General features: G+C 36.8%; 2 protein-coding genes across 5 annotated transcripts; both read right to left on the bottom strand.

Moving 5' to 3' along the window:
• Window positions 1-421: 421 nt before the first annotated feature.
• LOC124176987 (myosin-2 essential light chain) lies at window positions 422-2957 on the bottom strand. Of its 2 annotated transcripts, XM_046558958.1 has the most exons (4): window positions 2704-2957; window positions 2579-2606; window positions 1388-1693; window positions 641-1053 (listed from the first exon to the last, which is right to left on the bottom strand). In XM_046558958.1, the coding sequence occupies exons 1-4, from the start codon at window positions 2704-2706 to the stop codon at window positions 947-949; spliced, it is 444 nt and encodes a 147-aa protein (XP_046414914.1). In that variant the 5' UTR covers window positions 2707-2957; the 3' UTR covers window positions 641-946. The 2 variants fall into 2 exon arrangements, with proteins under 2 accessions (XP_046414913.1, XP_046414914.1); XM_046558957.1 differs by lacking the exons at window positions 2579-2606; window positions 2704-2957 and adding an exon at window positions 1997-2542 and having other exon boundaries at window positions 422-1053.
• Window positions 2958-5246: 2289 nt separating this feature from the next.
• On the bottom strand, window positions 5247-18079 carry LOC124176433 (WD repeat, SAM and U-box domain-containing protein 1-like). Of its 3 annotated transcripts, XM_046557721.1 has the most exons (19): window positions 17746-18079; window positions 16433-16559; window positions 14672-14843; window positions 14394-14539; window positions 12327-12553; window positions 11920-12158; window positions 11748-11838; window positions 11501-11610; window positions 10746-10888; window positions 10382-10577; window positions 8962-9107; window positions 8633-8844; window positions 7568-7863; window positions 7304-7394; window positions 6822-6916; window positions 6581-6739; window positions 6304-6448; window positions 6121-6214; window positions 5247-5993 (listed from the first exon to the last, which is right to left on the bottom strand). In XM_046557721.1, exons 2-19 carry the CDS (start codon window positions 16540-16542, stop codon window positions 5939-5941), a joined length of 2727 nt encoding a protein of 908 aa, XP_046413677.1. In that variant the 5' UTR covers window positions 16543-16559; window positions 17746-18079; the 3' UTR covers window positions 5247-5938. The 3 variants fall into 3 exon arrangements, with proteins under 3 accessions (XP_046413677.1, XP_046413675.1, XP_046413676.1); XM_046557719.1 differs by having other exon boundaries at window positions 5247-6214; XM_046557720.1 differs by having other exon boundaries at window positions 5247-6214; window positions 17810-18079.
• Window positions 18080-18614: the final 535 nt, after the last annotated feature.

Here is an 18614-nt window from a genome sequence, read left to right as displayed (position 1 = left end):
ACGAATGATAAGTGGCGGAAGTATTTCGAAAAACTTTCTGAAATTTCGACGAATTTATCTTCTACGGTTGCATCTCGATATTGCATTCGACATAGACAATACAGATTTCGACGTGCATTATTGAAGTGTTTCGTGAGAAACTAGGTAGAACCAAAGACTTCTGATAGTAACAGTCTTTGAATATCTTAACGAAACAAATAGAAACTAATGCAGATGCACGGCATAAACTAACTGTTGTCAAGCTTATATATGTGAAACACAGAAGTTTAATAATCTAATATACGATAAGCGTAATGTTCTATATTTATCTCACATCAGATAAATTTTCTCTGTCCTCGCACATTTACGATATGAATTGGTAAAAATGAGAATTTGCAAATGCGTACTATTCGTTTATTATAAATAATGTAACAGCTAGATATTTGAATGTAGAAACAAGATGTTTTACAATCATCTTGAGTTACGTTTTTATTCCATCCAGATAGATTTAAATATTACGATTATACATCGCAAATGAGGAGCATCGCTGCACCTCAGAAATATTCTTATTGATGGCTATTTCTCAGCCACTAAGAATGTGTACGATTCAGATTCAATCAATTGAATTATAGCACGGAAGATTGGTTCGACATAAAGGATATTCGGTCAAGGCACCACACTTTATTAGCTAGATTACTATTCAAATAATTGAGTTGATTATCTCTCTTATTCGTTTTTTTTCTTTTTTGTTTTGTTTTTTGTATAATATAAAAAAGTTTATTTTACTTATGATACAATAGCAACCGATGAATGGTATCCATAAATCGTTGTTGCAACATTTGCATCTGCTTCGAATGTGACATATAAATAAAAATCAAAGATATTTATTTCTTTTTAAATACTTTTGAAAACAATACGAAACTAATAAAAAATGAGTAAGCAATTACTGCATAAGAATATAGTGCATTCAGCCGCACATGATTTGACGAACGAAGTCTTCATAATTAATATTCCCTTGTGAATCCTCATGGCCAGCTAACAGGGTCTCAACTTCTTCATCACTGAGTTTCTCTCCTAAATAATTATGAACCATTAGTAATTATCATGCTCCTCAAATATACGAATAGACAAAAAATGAGTACGGAGATATAACACACTTTTTAGTAAAAATATTGTTTGAACAATTTTGTTGACGTTGAAAATAATGAAACGATCTAATAGATCATATTTTATTTTTGGTACGAACAATCACTGAGGTCCAAAATTATTTTCAGAATCTGTCAGAAATATCTATGAATTAACATAGTTCAGAGAAATTTATAAAAAATATTTAAGAGGAATTTGTGAAAAAAAAAGAATTTTGCCATGTAGGTCTCAACATACATCAGTTGGGCAATAGTTTACATACCAAGTGTGGTTAACAGATGCCTGAGTTCGGCGGATGAAATGTAACCATTTCCATCTTTGTCGAAGTGTCTCAATCCCTCAATGAAGTCATCAGCAGTATCGGAGGTGCGAGACTTACTAATGGCTTGATAAATGGGCAAGAATACCTCGAAGCTAATTCTCTCATCAGGCTTGTGCTGGTGAGTGAACTTTTTGACGTCTGATTCCGTTGGATTTTGCCCCAAGGCTCTCAGGGCGTCGCCAATTTGAGCAATGTGGATTTTTCCATCCCCGCGGCTATCAAAAAGCTGGAATGCCTCTTGGAATTCTAAAATATTATTAATAAATGACAATAAACAAACCAGATGACATAAAAAAAAAAACAATGTTGCGAATTTTTTCCTGCAAATCCGATAATTCTGTCTCATAATTGCAGAAATAAATACTTTTACATCTAGAGCAAAGAAATTTGTGATTAGATTTTACAAAATCAACAAAAATTGAACCTAAATCTAATAAGTGCGTCATTATGTCCATCCTCAGGAGACAAGTAAAGATTGGAATTTTATCAATACTAATGACGTCACTGAGCTTTACAAGTAAGGTAAAATTATTAAGTTATATGATTTACCCTCAACAGATGACATCATCCTGTTGGAAAGTTCTTGATAACTGTATCCATACATCTTTGTATGTTTATGTATATTGTGAAAGATTAAGAGAACAAAAAGAAATCAATAAAAACAAAAAACAGCAAAATTGATGAATTTTCCAGATATTTTTCGTAAATTTAAATCACTCTTTGAGAAAATAGTAGGTCATGGACGTTAAAATTTAAAATCTGCGTTCAAATTCGCGCAAACACAACGATTATTAAAAATTGAATAGAAACATGAAATTAGGGAATAATACAAGGCGAAGAATTTAGGCGCGGCTGTTTACGTTGTCAGCTTCATGAGATAATCGCGAAAACTGAACTCTCGAGCCAGGAATGAGAATAAATTGTCGATGTAAGGAAGAATATGGGAGAAGCGTCAGTATAACAGAGGAACGTTCACTTTCAAAAGTCGAGCCATAAAAGGTAATCCTCGATAAATAGAAGCGGGGCGTGTCTAAAAAGGCGAAGGTATTCTTGACCTGAATTAACGTAAAGAAAAAAGAGAAAAAAATATCTGCCCTCCTTAGTATGATACAGAGAGCTTCAGTCACTCACCGGCCAGCTGATCCTCTGAATACGAAGCCTGGAACAAGGGCACAATTTATATACATATTTCTTGTCTATTTCAAACGAGTTGGTCAATTATTTTTTTTACGTCAATATGTCAAAGCGTTCCTTACCATTGTGCAAAGTACAAGTTCCTGACGCGGAATACACGCTTACTACCAGATGCGTGTCGTCGTGCTGACTAACCGCCAACCGCTCGCTTCTTGCAGTCACAACGAAACGTTCGTGACGTAGGCAGAATGCCACACGATATTCTTTATCACCGGAAGTGACTAATCCAAAGTTCAAATTTCTCTAAATATTGTACAATTTTTGTATCAAATTGCTACAAATACTCGATGAAAATATCGGCGTAACTGTTTTTATCGTTCAGAATGCTTCAAGCCGCTACAAGTAACGCTAAGCATTCCTTGGCGAAAGGAATTCGTTTCCACCGCACGGTTGAATTTTGATTTGCAGAGCATTTAACCAATCGAAACATCGTAGGCTAAGGCACCAATGCGAATTTCACTCCTTGGGTTAACAGTTCTTGATTCCATTTTTTTCATTACCTCGCTCTCAGCAGCCTTAAACTATGTTAAAATAGTTTTTGACCGACCGCATTTGTAATTCAAGGTAGCAGCCTGATAATTTCTGTTATATTCAAAAGCTAAAATAATCGCACGGGCCCATCGTATATATTTCATCATATACCGAGAGGTTCTCTTGAAAGGACCCTCATCAATTGCAACCTTAGAGCATATAAAGGGTGCGTTCCGATATTAGCTCCCAGTGCTGTCAACAATATTTTATCTCTTGCGTTCCCGAGTTCGTGAATAGGGTCTGCTTCTGTCCTAAGGAGATTTTAGCGCTGCTAGCTAATTTCGGAACGCATTCAAAGATATAAACATGGAGCATATGGAGGAAGCATCGATGCCGAAAAAGTGAAGATTGCAATTCGTCTAGTTGATACGCGTAGCCAACTTCCTAAAAATGTTACTGGCATGATAGGTAGATCATATAGGTATCTTCAGTCAAAGCTGACTGAAACGCTCACTGTGATAGTGGGGGTATTGGAAAGACAGATAGCTCGGAGGTGAAGTGCTGTCTCCTTCTACTAGCTGCTGCGCATGTGTGAGACTTTCTAAGCAATGACGTAGTGTCACCAGAGATGAGTTGAAAGGGGCACTGATCTCCGGTGTACACACTTTTTGGAAGATTGTACCAGTGCACGAGAAACAGCACTTCAACTCCAAACTATCTCTCTCTCCGGAAAGCCAGCCAAATACCAAGCTATGCAGTGTGCGTTCCAGTATTATTATATTTCAGTGGTCACTTGTCAACCAACCCATTCTACGGAATTTGTTCGTATCCGCCATATCAAGGAAGGTTTGCTTCAGGATGCGAGCACGGGTTGTAGCCAATCAGAATTAAGCAAGATGTATCACGCGCGTTACGAGGAGGTCCATTCCAGAGAACCTCTGGTATATTATAATTATAAGAGTAGTGACATTTCAAATTATAAGACGTCACAGTGCATTTGACTTCTCTTATCTATTTAATATGGGGGATGAATAGTCGCAACAAATTTCTCATGAATATACCTAGAAGAAACTGTCTTTAAATTCTTATATCAATGGCTCAGAACAAAACGCGAACAGGACTGGCGGATCGTAATTTGACCGTCATGGCGCCATGCGCTCAGCAGCTGTCCTGAGCTATCAGATGCTACCGGATTGGCTAATGTTGAAATTTTCAAGAGGAGCGCATTGATAACTTATGGAGTAATAGTTCTGGCCGTTCTGGCTCACCATATGTATGTTATCTCTAGCATAAAACTCAACGTCTCCGTTGTCTGCCTATATGTTCACTTATAACTCCAGAACTATCGAACCGATTTCGATTCTTTTTTTTTGTGGATAGCTACAACATTTGGCCAGGATTTAGGCTATATTTTCTTAGAACTAGATCAATAGTTTTATAGATGTAACAATACTTCTAATCCAAGTGGGAACGAAAGATCACACACTTATGCGAACTCTGACTATAGATACAGTTTAAAGACCTCGATCAGCTCTACAAAAAAAGTCCGCGAGAGCATATATGTATATGGCTCTGTTTAATAGTTTTGCCACAAGAAGAGACGGACTGCTAGTTATACATATAGCTGTTATCTATATATAAGCTGAGTTCGGTATTTACATCTGATTCCTTTATTAAGTCGAAACGCACCGCGAGAAGAGAAAAACGCCTGAAAACGCACCCCGCGGAGAGAGAAAAAGCGTCGTGTTTCGAAGTAATCAAGGAATCATATGTAAATACCGAACGCACTAAAATAGAATTATAAATTTCAGGATGCAGTCTTGCATATGAGGAATTTGGGGAATCCATTGCAGAACCAGTTCGAAGGAAAGTTTCTAGAATTGAAGATTTCACTAACAATCGGCGTAGAATTGTCCAGGCAGACGTAGAAAAATAAGAATATCTTCGTCACGAGAAAAACTTACACTTGTCGCGCCAACTCAAAAAATTGTTTGGTGTGGTCTAGTCCGTTCTGCTATATTATGAGTGATGAAATGCTACGCTAGAACATGGGGAACAGATTGATTAAACATCGCTAGGAACACATTTCTGCAATTTTATTTTTATTAACAATATAATTGATTGACTAAACGTGTAAATACCGTCTATAATTTTATTGAAAAATTCTTTAGGTCAATACAACTGCAGTTAACATACAAAGAACATCTCGATTTAATCGATGTTTTATCACAGAGATACAGACTTTAATATTTCGTGGTTTGAAAACACACGTTGAAAAAACGATCACTCGGTGTAAGTGAATATAGTGCAAAACAAGATCGAAATGTGTATACAGATATAGAGGTATAGTAATTATTTTACATTACCATACTAAACTCGTACGAAATATATTCTGCACTAGAATAGAATTAAATTATCCTCATTTCTCTAAAATCTCAACAACAGTGTAGAATTATCCAAATGCGGATAATATCGGGCATGGTATGTTTTTCCAGTTTTCGTATAGATTCGTGAGGCAAGTAATATAGTGAAATGTGATCATCGAAATAAAGGTGGTAGATTATAAACGTTTTCTTGTTTACCTGTTTATCAATCCCCACTTGTAAGAGAATTGGGAAAAAATCGAGGAGATTGAGAGTTTTTCTCGCCTCATTTATTCGTTCAATCTAACAGGCCGATTTTGGTCGTCTTTACGGAGCCAATTATACAAAGCGCCTTTAATCTAATGGGTCCACTCTCAGCACATCTTCACTGTTTCCATCTGTTCATAAAATTGCGTGCACAGTGCTTCTTATATCATAAGTTGACAGTATACGGTAGACCACTCTATCCGTGATTTCTCAAGCAATTTTCGCATGTATCAAGTTGCATAACCGGAGAGCTAAATTATCGAACACAAACAATTATAAATGATCACTCTTCTGCTTCAAGCTCCATGTCACTCTTCTTTGTGGTCACCGAACAAAACAGAGCATATTTTATTCCTCAAGAAAACATTTGTAACAAACTTTGTATCGCGTAGCGGCGCATTTGTCATGGGGCTTGAATATTTCCCACTTAACAACCACTCGTTGATTGCAGCTCGCTCGTAAGTGAAACCATCTGAAAATTATGCAAATGGAAAATTATACGTCACACTGTCACATGTACTTCAGAACTGAAGCTGTGCTGTAATATGGACAATAGCAGACCTGAACATTGTACCGGTTCTCGCATAACTTCGTGTGTAATTGGGCATAAGAACTCGTGCGGTATCTCAATTTCCTCGGGAATGTTCCACGTATAGCTGTCCTCCCGTCTCAACCAGTATAATTGTTTGCCAAAGATTTCCATAGTCTGAAAAAATGTCAAACATAAGTCATACGAACGTTTAAAATTTATAATTAGAGGAGGTTGGGGGGGGGGGGAGGGCAGAATAAAAGTCATAACTTATTAAAATGAGCAAACAATGAGGGATGGAATGAATACCTCATCATCCTGAATTTGTAAGCCATCAACCAAAGTCTGTTCAGGCATCGTTAATAGGTGACGTCCACTCAGAGACGTGCCTTGAATTTTTTCGGCCAACTGGGGCAATTCGATTTCCCTGAACCATCTTGCTACTTCTTCGAATTTCCAGTCAGCCACCTAAAATTACCACCACCACATTTTACTATCTTTTCGGAATGTATTTACAATTCATAAAACACTCACGAAATGAAATACTTACTCTTTTCTTCGCTTGCCTAAGTCTATCTGCGAGACTACTTTGCGACACCAATTGTTGAGGTAATTTCCATACTAGTACAGTCTTATCTAAGGCTCCTGCAAACATAACATCAAAATTTTTCGCGGATACCATAATCCAAAATATCGGAAAATGCCTTTTGGCGATGAAAAATAAAATATGATGACCGCCATCCGAGAATTAAATCGTATAACCAATTTTTCAATGTATATTTCACTATAGGAACTCAACGTAATAGAAGAAAAGTGTAACCACTTCCACAAAATTTTCTACTTTAGCTGTGTTCCATATTTGAAATGTGCGATATGAATAGTCCTGACGGTGTCAAAATTTGCAGTAACGCGCTTTTGCCTGCTACTTATGGATCATGCGATACCCCATTTTGGATGCTGATATTTGGATGCTCCACAAACAAGCCCGATTTTTGTACACGCTACACAACATTGCATTGTTTTAGAACGTACCTGTAACAAACAGCGACGAATCTTGAGCAAAGGCACATGTGGTCACAAGGCTGTCGTGATTTTCTAGTACGTGCAGACAGACTCCTGAATACTAAAAAAACGCGACAATTATTCATAGTATCGTCTATTCCTTTTTAAACTTACCGCTCTTCCAAGAGCGTAAGTTATTACAATCATTCCGAAATTAACATTTGAGTTTTCACTACATCTCGATCACATAGTTTACTTGAAATCATTCTACGGTGTGGCTCAAAAATCACTCACCACACTCCACAATCGGGCGGTTCGGTCGGTAGCAACGCTGCCTAGAATTTCCCCATTGATAGGTGAAAATCTCACGCTCATAACGTTACCACCATGTCCCGCCATCGACTTCCACAGCTTGTATGTTTGTCCCGCAGCGTTGCTTGTACTTATGGAAGTATATAACTCTTCTTCGCGGGATACAGGTACAACATCGAGGTATATCGTAATATGCCATAACTTAACCAAAGAATCATTACCACAAGTTGCCAACAAGTAGGAATGACGATTGACGCCGCGTGGATCCGTCAGCGGCACTTTGTGAAAAGTTGTCAATCAATTAGCGTCTCAATCTGACAAACTTGATCACTCACTATAAACATCTGCATGTAGGGTCAATCTTTTCTAGTGTCGAATTCAAGAGTTGCTTATTTAATACCAATTAATCTACCGACTCCTAATTGGCTAACGCGGTATGCCTAATTTGCATATACTACATTCACTCTTGATTTCGACACTGATTCAAGAACGAAGAGACTATCTCAGTATGTATGCGATCTCTTTCCAATTAATTTTCAAAAAACCCTTATAATTGCATGATAATAGTAAATTATGCAACAAGTAGGTAAAATACGATTTTCTATGGTAGTGTGCGTAAAATAATCCGATGTTAAGCACTGTTAATATTGCATGAAATGGCACTTTTCGATGCAGTGCGTAGAGTTGAATTATTTTACGCATACTGTGTCGAAAAAGCACTTATGAAAGTGAATATAACATTTTCATGCAGTCATCTATTCCGAATCCTCAAATCCGAAAAGGCGTTATCTGGTATCGAAAAAATATTCCTCGAACTAGTTCGTCTTTAATTATAAAGGCGGGTTTTTTCACATATTTTACTCTACGTTGACTTAATGTCTCAAAATAATAATGGAAAGGCTTGCACGATGTATTCTGTGCCTTGGAACAAGTAAAATTCCTCTGAAATGATCAGCTGATTGTCCATCGTGGCGCCTTATCTCCGAATAACGCTCGCATTGGGGATTCCAAATCTTTTATCATGCGCAGAAACGAATGAGAATTTACCTGCAGATGCTACAGGTTCTAAAACAGGACTAAAGTCAGAATCTTGTACCCCTAGATCATGTCCCTGTTCGCAAAAAATTAACGGACATTTCATGTGCGTATTTATATCGTCAAATAGCCTCCATGTTCCTTCACTACATGCAGTCACCAAGTAGTTTGAGTCTGGGGTAAAGGCAATGGCGGTGATCGCGTCTGAGTGCCCTTCAAAAATCCTGAGGACATCAGGATTGTTATATATAAATGTTGGTTACGTACGGTCAACAGAATTTACTGTTCAGTACGTTGAGTAGCGGTTAGAAACATAAAATCAATTCAGATGTGATAATTACTGCATTTCTTCCATGGTATCCACATTCCATAATGTCGTTTTTTCGTCATCTCCTGCTGTAGCAATCATTTTCCCATTTGGAGACCATCGGCAAACGCGAATCCCCGGTCCAGAATTTACAAAATTCGCCTTTGCTCTACCCCCCGTCTGTACAAAATCAACATGATTTCTTACTTTAGTATATTAAAATCCTTAAGCTGAGAGGCCGCCATCTAGCGGCAGTAAATATATGGCATCAACTGTCATGGCAGTCATATTTTAAAATAAAACTTGTTTTTAACCGCATATTTTATTTTAAACTGACTCAATTTCACGAAATGAAAGTCTAACAACTTGCACGATATTTTCCATACTTTGATATTCGTAGAATTCGACTAAAACGGTCAGCTGATTACCATACCACTAACCATAGACGTAGAGCATAGACTAGGCACTCCCTATACTTCTTAAGGTAACGCTAACAGTGAGAGAGAAGGAAACACTCGTAGGCAATGCCTGTCTCTTGCTAAACATTTGATTGGTCATTTGTCGATGGCTCAGTAATGTATCACAGTTGAGTGAACCCCCGACTGTCCGTATAATGTAGATTGTAGTCGTATACGACCACTGATTGAAGTGAATACGAAGACAATTATTTAGAAACCAATGCAATACATGTTGCCAGAGTTTATAACTGCGAGGAGACGAAAAATCTCGAAGATCGTTTCATAAGCAAATGGAATGTCACAACGTGAAGTTTAATTATTGTATTCAAACACATTAACAATAATAATTAATTGATGTAACGAACAGAAGAAAGGAACTGGTGTTCGATAAGATAAATATAATAAGAAAAACTCTCTTCAACACTCAATGTCTTTTTTCTATCCACTTTCGAGAAAAAAATTTCAAATGGTCGCTCAATATAACAGTTACGTTTCTGGTTTAAAAGAAAACTATATCGACCATGTGCGTTTCTATCTTATTTTACGGACCGAGCGATTTTCGGCCCGCATGCGCAGTTCATACTCTATTTTTATGCCATTAACGTCCCCGTATCGCTGTAGACAGGGCTCGCTACTAATGTGCGGAGAGCGTGGAGAACAACACACTAGAAAGTTTTGGTGACAGAAGAACACTTTCGAAAATTGATACCATACGTACGTTTGCGACCTAATTACGAATAATATGCGTTATACAATATTATACCTCGTTATATCAGCCTCGCTTTCCCTGTGTAGCTTTGCTACTTAACGCCGACACTCGAAATTCATAGATGTTGCCGACTCTATCCCTAGCTACATCCAAATTATGGATCCCCACAATCTAGCTATCATTTGAAAAGAGAACTGTATGTCTCCATGTTTGTTCTCCAAAAGAAACTGCAGTGTAAGGGATACACAGCCGTTTATCTAATACTAACAAAAAATTAACGTTGGTACCTCTGCATCCCACACGATTGTTGTACCGTCCAAGGAGCAGGAAGCGAGCATAGTGCCACATGGGCTAAACTCCACGTGATTTACGCTGTACTTGTGACCTTCTAACGGGCCGAAGCTTTTCTCCTCAAACTTCACCTCGCCGCTGTAAGTTTCGTCATCAATTTCGACAGTTTCCCAGATGCGAACAGATTTGTCCCTGAACATGGATACCAATTATTAGGAGCGGAGACTACAATATCATGAATGGTCCATAACACATTAGCACTTCTTTTTTACTTCCTTTATACAAACTTGCGACACTGAACAATTATATTGTAAAATGTATGTGCAGTACATATTTTCCTCAGTTATCTGTTTCACTTACCCTGACCCAGACGCCATCAGGGTGTTCCCATGAAAGGCAACGGTATTAACTGCCCCGCCATGATCATCGATTTTTTGTATCAGGCTAACTTTGTTGTCAGTGCACTCGGCTTGTTTCACGACTTCGTGCTCTCCCAAAACGATCTGTAATTGCACTTTCATTCACAATTATACTAATTTAGTAATTAGCTTAGTCCTGTATTCAAATTATCGAACTTAGAAGACGCCTTCTGATGGCAGTAAATATACTGCACTAATTGGCGTGACATTCGACCGTATTTAATTATTAAAGTGATTTTTACCGCATATTTTACTTTTAATTAATTTGTAACAAAATTGCAGTCCAACAGATTGCACAATGTTCTCCGTGCCTTAATATATGCTAAATTAGCACAAAACAATCATCCGGTAATACACAATGCGATTGAATATTAAATTCCAAACACAACAGTTAGTTTAGTTGTCTATTATTCTTTTTTGAAAATATGAGGAGAAAAAAATCGCTAATTTTCCTGCTTGCACACATTCAGCACTGCAAGAATGGGTTCATTGTACAGCAAATGGACGCTTGTATTAAGAAATATTTGCATATCAATTCATCGCGCTATTATTAGCTTATTCCACTTTCTATCACAAATTGTTATCAATCTTCTACCGAGGGGAAACAAATGAGTGTTGGTGCAATTACATTGTCATTGAAATTCATGATGAAAGTGTGTCTAATGATTCGATGAGTTTCAAGATTTGATTACGTACCTCACCGGCATAAGTATAATGCTTTTTGGGGCTACAACGTCTCACAAGATCAGAGTCAAGGCTCAAATTCCCATTTAAATTCCAAACGATAACGGACTTGTCGTTGGACCCTGCGATATAAGAAAGAAATTTTTCAGGATTACTTCTAGTCAGCTCAATAGAAAATCCAATATTTCCGATAGGTGCTGATTTATTCGTGTTTATACATAAATAAAATAAGTGCACTAACAAAATGAACCAGGCTTACCCGTAGCGAGCAAATTACCATCCCTGGAAAAGGCACAGCAAGCAACGTATCTTTTGTGGCCTTCAAGAACCGCAAGTATTTTTCCAGTCCTCTGAAACAGTGTGTACATAACAGAGTTTGCGTTTCTGGCACTGATAATTAGCGGGTTGTACAGGATATTAAAAAAACTTACTGTTTCCCAAATAACCGACGTCTTATCCAACCCACTGCTGACTATATAAGAACCATTCGAATTGAACCGAACGCACATTAAAGCACTGCTATGCTTTTCCATAGTTCTACACAAATTTATCGACGCGATCGACGGATGCATCTCGCATTTATTTTGCACCACAACCACCTCCCATAACTTAACCGTATGATCATTTCCACATGTTACCAAATGATACAACTTTTTGAACGGTTCGTTATCTGCAAAATCGAAAGTTGATGTGCAAATGGTTGAACGATGTTGGTAGAAACACATAATGAAAATTATTAAGCGTTCCGATAAGAACATTTTAAAAACACCGAGAATTGGCATCATCTTGGAACTTGCGAAGATATTTTACAAACGTATATGGATTACGATTAACTTACCCCTCACCTCTTGATAAGCTGAGAAATCGCAAGAAACGACTCCTAAATCATGCGCATCGTCTACGGAACTAAGGGCGGATATAACTTGATTGTCCGAGGTACAAGTATCGCTCAATTCGGCCGAAGAAAATAACTTCAGAACACCAAATGTGCAGGACGTCACGAGCCAACAGGAATCAGGCGAGAAACACACGCTTTGAACAGCTCCTTCATGTTGCTGGAACGAGCTACAAAGACGAGACCAAATTTTTGTGAAGCCTTTTTTACAATCTTTACCGAATTGTTCTTAGGCTCGACGCTTGAGCTCTCCCATATTATACTCATCGTCAGCACGTTTCAATAAATCCCTAACAATAATGTATAATTTACAAATTTGTAATTAATTATTGATTATAAGTTCACCACATTGTAGAGTAGTATAATTGGCGATCGAATATGTTTCATTAATAAGAATAATCCACGGGCATCATATCAGACTTATATATTACTTGGTTAGCACCAGGTATGTGGATCAATAGTTGAGTCCTCAGAATGAATACACCACTTGACTTAGTGTTTTTAACGCATGATTGGCTGCAATCACAACCGTATCGTACGTGTTTGATTCTTCAATATTTTTCCACAACAAGATGTTATATTTATAATACATCATTTGCCAGAGTGCCATTTTGCCATTTGCTTCAACACTGTGTACGCGAGTGTATGGTGGGTATATAACATATGCACGCACGACTAGGAATTGTTTCGGCGATCAGTGTTGGCCGTAACAACGACAAGGGGTCATCCGTAAATTACGTCACACAAATTTCATAGTTACTGCCCCTCCCCCTATTATGGCATCACTAAAACGGTACTTCCTTCTAATATTATCTTTATACTTTTTAAAATTTTCAAAAACAGTAACAATGTGTACGTCCTCAGACAATAGATAGGTACTCAAAATCAATAGACAACAAAAAACACATATACTTATATCGCTGTTGGTTAAAAAAAAAAAAATCATCCTATGTCCTTGGATTTTCAAACCATTCCTTTACATCATTCATTACCGGTATAGCACTCACTTCGTTACCTTCTTGGATGGCGATCAACATCTTCGTCCAACCACAGAGCATCGTCGACATTATTTATCAGAGTTTTATATAATTTGTTTATTTTGAATGACAAAAAAATAACAGAACTAAAAAAAATATCATAAAGAAGCGACAGTAAACGTCGAATGTAGTCGTTATCGGTCTTTTGGTGCATGAATATAAAGACGGCCGACAAGTCGGTGCGCAAATATTTTGAATAAATATATATGTAAATACAAAAAGTAACATTCTCATATAACAACGGTCATTTCACCCGTGGTGATATTCAGTTGTATTAATATTTTAGATGAAATGTGACGTCCTGCAGCTTTTGACCCCCCCCCCCTGGCGCATCGAGTCACAATTTGTGGACCCCTCCCTCGCCCTTTGCGTGTGACGTAATTAATGGATGACCTCCAAGCGCGAAAGTACACCTATATATATACATAATCCATAACGTGAGTACGTCAATTAAGGACACCAGCGGTATTTACCTGCTATTGGAATGTTAAATATCAATACTATCTGGTGGTAGCCCTGTCGTAAATTGTTTTGGAAAACTTCAAAAAATTTCTGTAAACTTACTTAGAACACAAATTTCCGATAATTTTTTACTATGACATAAGAATCTCTGACAAATTCTACGAATATTGACAAATTTGGTAGAAATATTTAGTGATTCCTAATATATTTCATTTAATTATAATAAAAATGTACTGTATTTCACTCTCTGCCAGTTCAATAGCACACAAGAACGGTGTAACCGATCGCACAAAATTTTCCTGTCCCTTCATATTCGTATAATTTAGTTAAAATCGAGTCCGAAAAGTTCTGCTGATAACCCGATCTGACGCCATATTTTTTTATAGTCACGGCCACATACTTAATGAACACACAGTTAAAAGACTAATTTTGAGCGTTAGCGTACGGATTTTTTTAAAGTCATTTTTCATGAGAATAAGGGGCTTATGATCGAAAAAAACTTGCAAATTACCGAATCAAATTTCGATGCACCAAATCCCAAACACAGACTTGGCCACTGTCGCCAGCGGTAACGAGCAGAGTTGAGTCAGGTGAGAATCTGCAGGCTCTAACAGCTTCGCCGCCAGCTTGAACCATCGTGTGTATCCTGGCCCCCGACTGTTGTTGTGCACCGGTATAATTATTAGTAATATTACTACAGATCATCGCCATGGAACCTTAGACGGCTTCTATCAACTCTCTTTATTTCGTAACGCACTGAGAATAGTGAAGGTAGAGAAAAAAACATACCCTCAAATTCCAGAGGTGCGTCGTTCCATCTATGCTGGCCGAAGCCAGCATTGTAGACTGAGGACTGACTTTAACGGAAGTTACTCCGTATTTATGACCCATCAAAGGCGAATAGGAAGCCTCCACATACCCTAAACCCTTTTGCCATTCCCATACTCGAACTCGTTTGTCTCTATTAGGTACAGGGGTAGAAAATAGATAAAATATGTAGTTAATAATCGTTGATGCCTTGAATCTTATTGCAAGCGTGCGAGACTCCTACACAACTATTGCAGTAACACACAGGGTGTGCCATTTTAACTTACACAGTTGAATAACTCAAAAGATTACAAACGAATCAAAAAATGTTTCAAATAAAAGTTGTTGGGTATTGAAGGCCTGACCCAACTATGACCTTCGCTTTAGCATTGACCTTCATTTTTAAGGTTATTTGAAGGTCAAATTGTTAGTTTTAAAAATGAAAACCTCTATTTCTGACCTCAGATACCGAAAGAGTATGAAACTCTACGTCCAGATAGGTATCCATGTTAGGGGTGAAAATGACCTCTAGGGGTCATTTAACGGTTAAATTTCCGCTTGGTGCAGGAAAGCTGGTAAATCGTAATCGTTGTTTGGGTCAAGGAATGCCATACATCGGTGACCTTGACCAACGATATGTATTTTTTCTATAGGTCGAAATGGCCCTAAAGGTCAAATTAATGCATTAAATGAAGCATTGCATGACTCGGCCACTTAAAACACAAGTCTGTACAGAGTCAAAGATTTATTAATCAGGAGATCCCTTCACCGCGATGCTTACTCGCGTATATTTTCATGCTACGTGTAATCACCCCCGGAGCCGACGGGAGAACGTAGCTAGGAGCTTTTCCAGCTCCATTTGTCAAAATTTGACCTTTAAATGACCCGTAGAGTTCACATTGACGCATAACATGTACCTATCTGAACGTAGAATTTTCTCTCTCTTTCCGCTCTTTCGGAACCCGAAGTCTAAAATAGAGGTTTTCACTTGAAAAAAACACGTTGACTTTCAAATAACCTTAAAAATCGAGGTCAATGCCAAAGGAAAGGTCATAGTTGTTACCTAACAACTTTTTTTTGAAACATTTTTTTATTAGCTTGTAATTTTTTGGGTTATTCAGTTGTGTAAGTTAAAATGGGACACCCTGTATGTTAAATATTTGCAATATAGTAAGATACTTGCAAATTGTTTCGGTCAAAAATTATAACTACACTATGGAAGTATGAGATTAGAGGAGTTCATCTCCAAGAATATAATTTGACTGTTAAAATACCATAATTGGTATGCCAAATATGGAAAAATCACATTTAGTGGTAGAAAATGCACAATGCCTAAACACCCGGTATTTAATTCTAAAAGTCACTTCGGTATATTCCGTACCACTTGGAGAGTAGTAGTAATTTTTTATAAGGGTCATCAACTGCATGCGCCACATTATAAAGCACAGCAAATTATACTTCTGAAAGTTTGGTTATGACGAAAAAAATCACATTTTATTCTAAATGCCGGTCGTAGTCGATTCGTTAACTTTTTTTACATAACGGTAGAAAGAAGTGCATCTTAATCTGTTGAATTCTTTAGTATACTTTTGACTACGAACCGCAGTAGCTGTTCATAGGAAATTAGAACAGGTCAAATGGTAACTGGCTGAAGGAAAACGCGTTCGTTCAATTTAGATGGCTTGGAAAATGTATTCAAAAGATTTACTTCGAGTAGAAATAAAATTTGAATGAATTATTTACCCAGAAGCTGTGACTAGTATGCAATCTCCTGCAAAGTCAACACTGTTTACATCACTTGTATGAACTTTGAGAGTTTGTAGGACTTGGACATCTGTTGCGAAAGCTGTCATATCTTTCGCCCTTTAGTCTGTTCACAAGAGAAAAACATATATATGTCACCACCAATCATGAAAACCAATATGCCCTATTAAATTTCCATTGTACCACTGTAGGCACTTGATGTGATATGAGTGAATAATACTTGTGAATATTCATTTATAATTCGATATCGGAATATATTCATCGCGGTAGGAAATCATAACAACTTTGCGTTCTAGATATAATCAGTATAACGATAGTAAAATTGTTTTCTCGCAGACTCTTTAACAACAGATAAAGCACACATATAATATAAAAAAATATCATACAGTAAACATGGGCACAAAATTTATGAAAAATATTGCAAGACCTGTTCAAGGGTTTCGATTAGATGTATGATAATCATTTCTTGTTATACTTTTTACCTAGTTCCACCTTGCAAACTGCTTTATTCATGTACCAATTCATCATTTATTCAAAGCTTTCACAGTTGTATGCTCTGGATTTGAATAGTAATGGGAAAGGCAAAAGAAAAATTCGAATGACGTGTAGCTTACTATTGATTCTACGTGCATTAGCAAAGGTCGTAAGGAGCGAATACAATAGCGTCACATGTGCAAGTATATATTTACAATTCAATAATTATGAATTTTGCTCTCAAAAATTGAATGGCAAATTCTTTCGAATCTCTTGAATTTGGATGACTTTTCTAATACTTACAAATTCACGAACTTTTTCAAAGTGGATTCGGAAATGTTCGTTCGCTAACAAGGTGGGATTGAGAAAGAAACCTAGATCCATTCGATATTTATATTCGTCTGCCCGATAATATAATTCGATTCAAATATTTATCTACGGATAGAAATGAGTCAGTTGCAATTATTCGGATATTCGAGTGCTATTGGAATATAATGCTTCATATTTTTATTGAAAAGCACCCTAGATTTTTTTATATGAAATAGGGTGTCTATTTTATCAACTGTACTTAATACAATCAAAAAATAAATTATCGCCCTTAGAGTCATTTGGAAAATGTTCAAAATTCAAAATTACACAGGGTAAAGTTAATTAATAGATTGTACAATATCATGAAGATGCAAAGAATACTGTGATCACGAGGTGCAAAAGTAATTTGGGTTTTCGAAGAATATGTATACATTCAAAGTGTCGTTCGTACTGTACAGCTAATATAAATAAATAGAGAAACACGTGTCCAATTATGATATAATACTCACCTAATAAAGGCACATAATTTTTGAGAATATCTTTGAAATACTTTCGAACTAAAATGAGGTTCACCTTGAATTTCAAATTCTGCGCTTTAAGGCTGTATTCAAAGCGTGTAATTTTCAACATACATGACTATTCGACACATTCTACTTGACTTGTTTATCCGGTAAAAACTAACTTCATTGAAAGAATTTTCACTATGAATGATTATTAATAATTATGATTTAAGTAGTCAATTGTGGTCTGCTGTAAGGATTTTTATAAACATTTGGACGGAAAGGTGCAGCGAAAGCTTGAGAAACAACATTCCCCAAAGAGTACACTTATCGTTCTGAACGTGGAACGCATGTCTGGCGATGAATCGATATTTTGATATAGTCCGGCGGTTTATAAGAACGCGTAAATATATATATTTACAAACTACGTTTCAGTCGCCTTTACATTACGTGTCGCGAATATGTGAATAATCATTTAAATAATCCCTAACGCCCAATTATAATTATAATATCAGACAGAATATTAATAATAATAACTTTTGGTTATCACGTTTCTAACTGTTTAATTTTATTTCCTAATCACTCACACATGTCTATGAAAACCTGCCATGAAGTAAAAGATTATAAATTAATTTTTTGTACAATACGTGGCAAATGATTGTCATCTTATATTTTTCTATTTTCCTTCATTACTTTTGATTAATCCATGTTATAGTGGAATCGTGGAAACGGAAAGACCTGTGAATTAATTAAAGTAGAATAATACTCATTTTGAATATTTCCTTTTTTTTATATTCACCTACTTCTCATACTGTCATGAAAAATTACAAAACCTTACTTGCGTAAACAATTCACCAATGTAATATTTTTATTCTGTT

This window comes from Neodiprion fabricii, chromosome 2, assembly GCF_021155785.1.
Source record: "Neodiprion fabricii isolate iyNeoFabr1 chromosome 2, iyNeoFabr1.1, whole genome shotgun sequence".
Classification (NCBI taxonomy): Eukaryota; Metazoa; Arthropoda; class Insecta; order Hymenoptera; family Diprionidae; genus Neodiprion; species Neodiprion fabricii.
The sequence above is the reverse complement of the archived record's forward strand: the minus strand, read 5'-3'. Positions and strand labels throughout refer to the sequence as shown.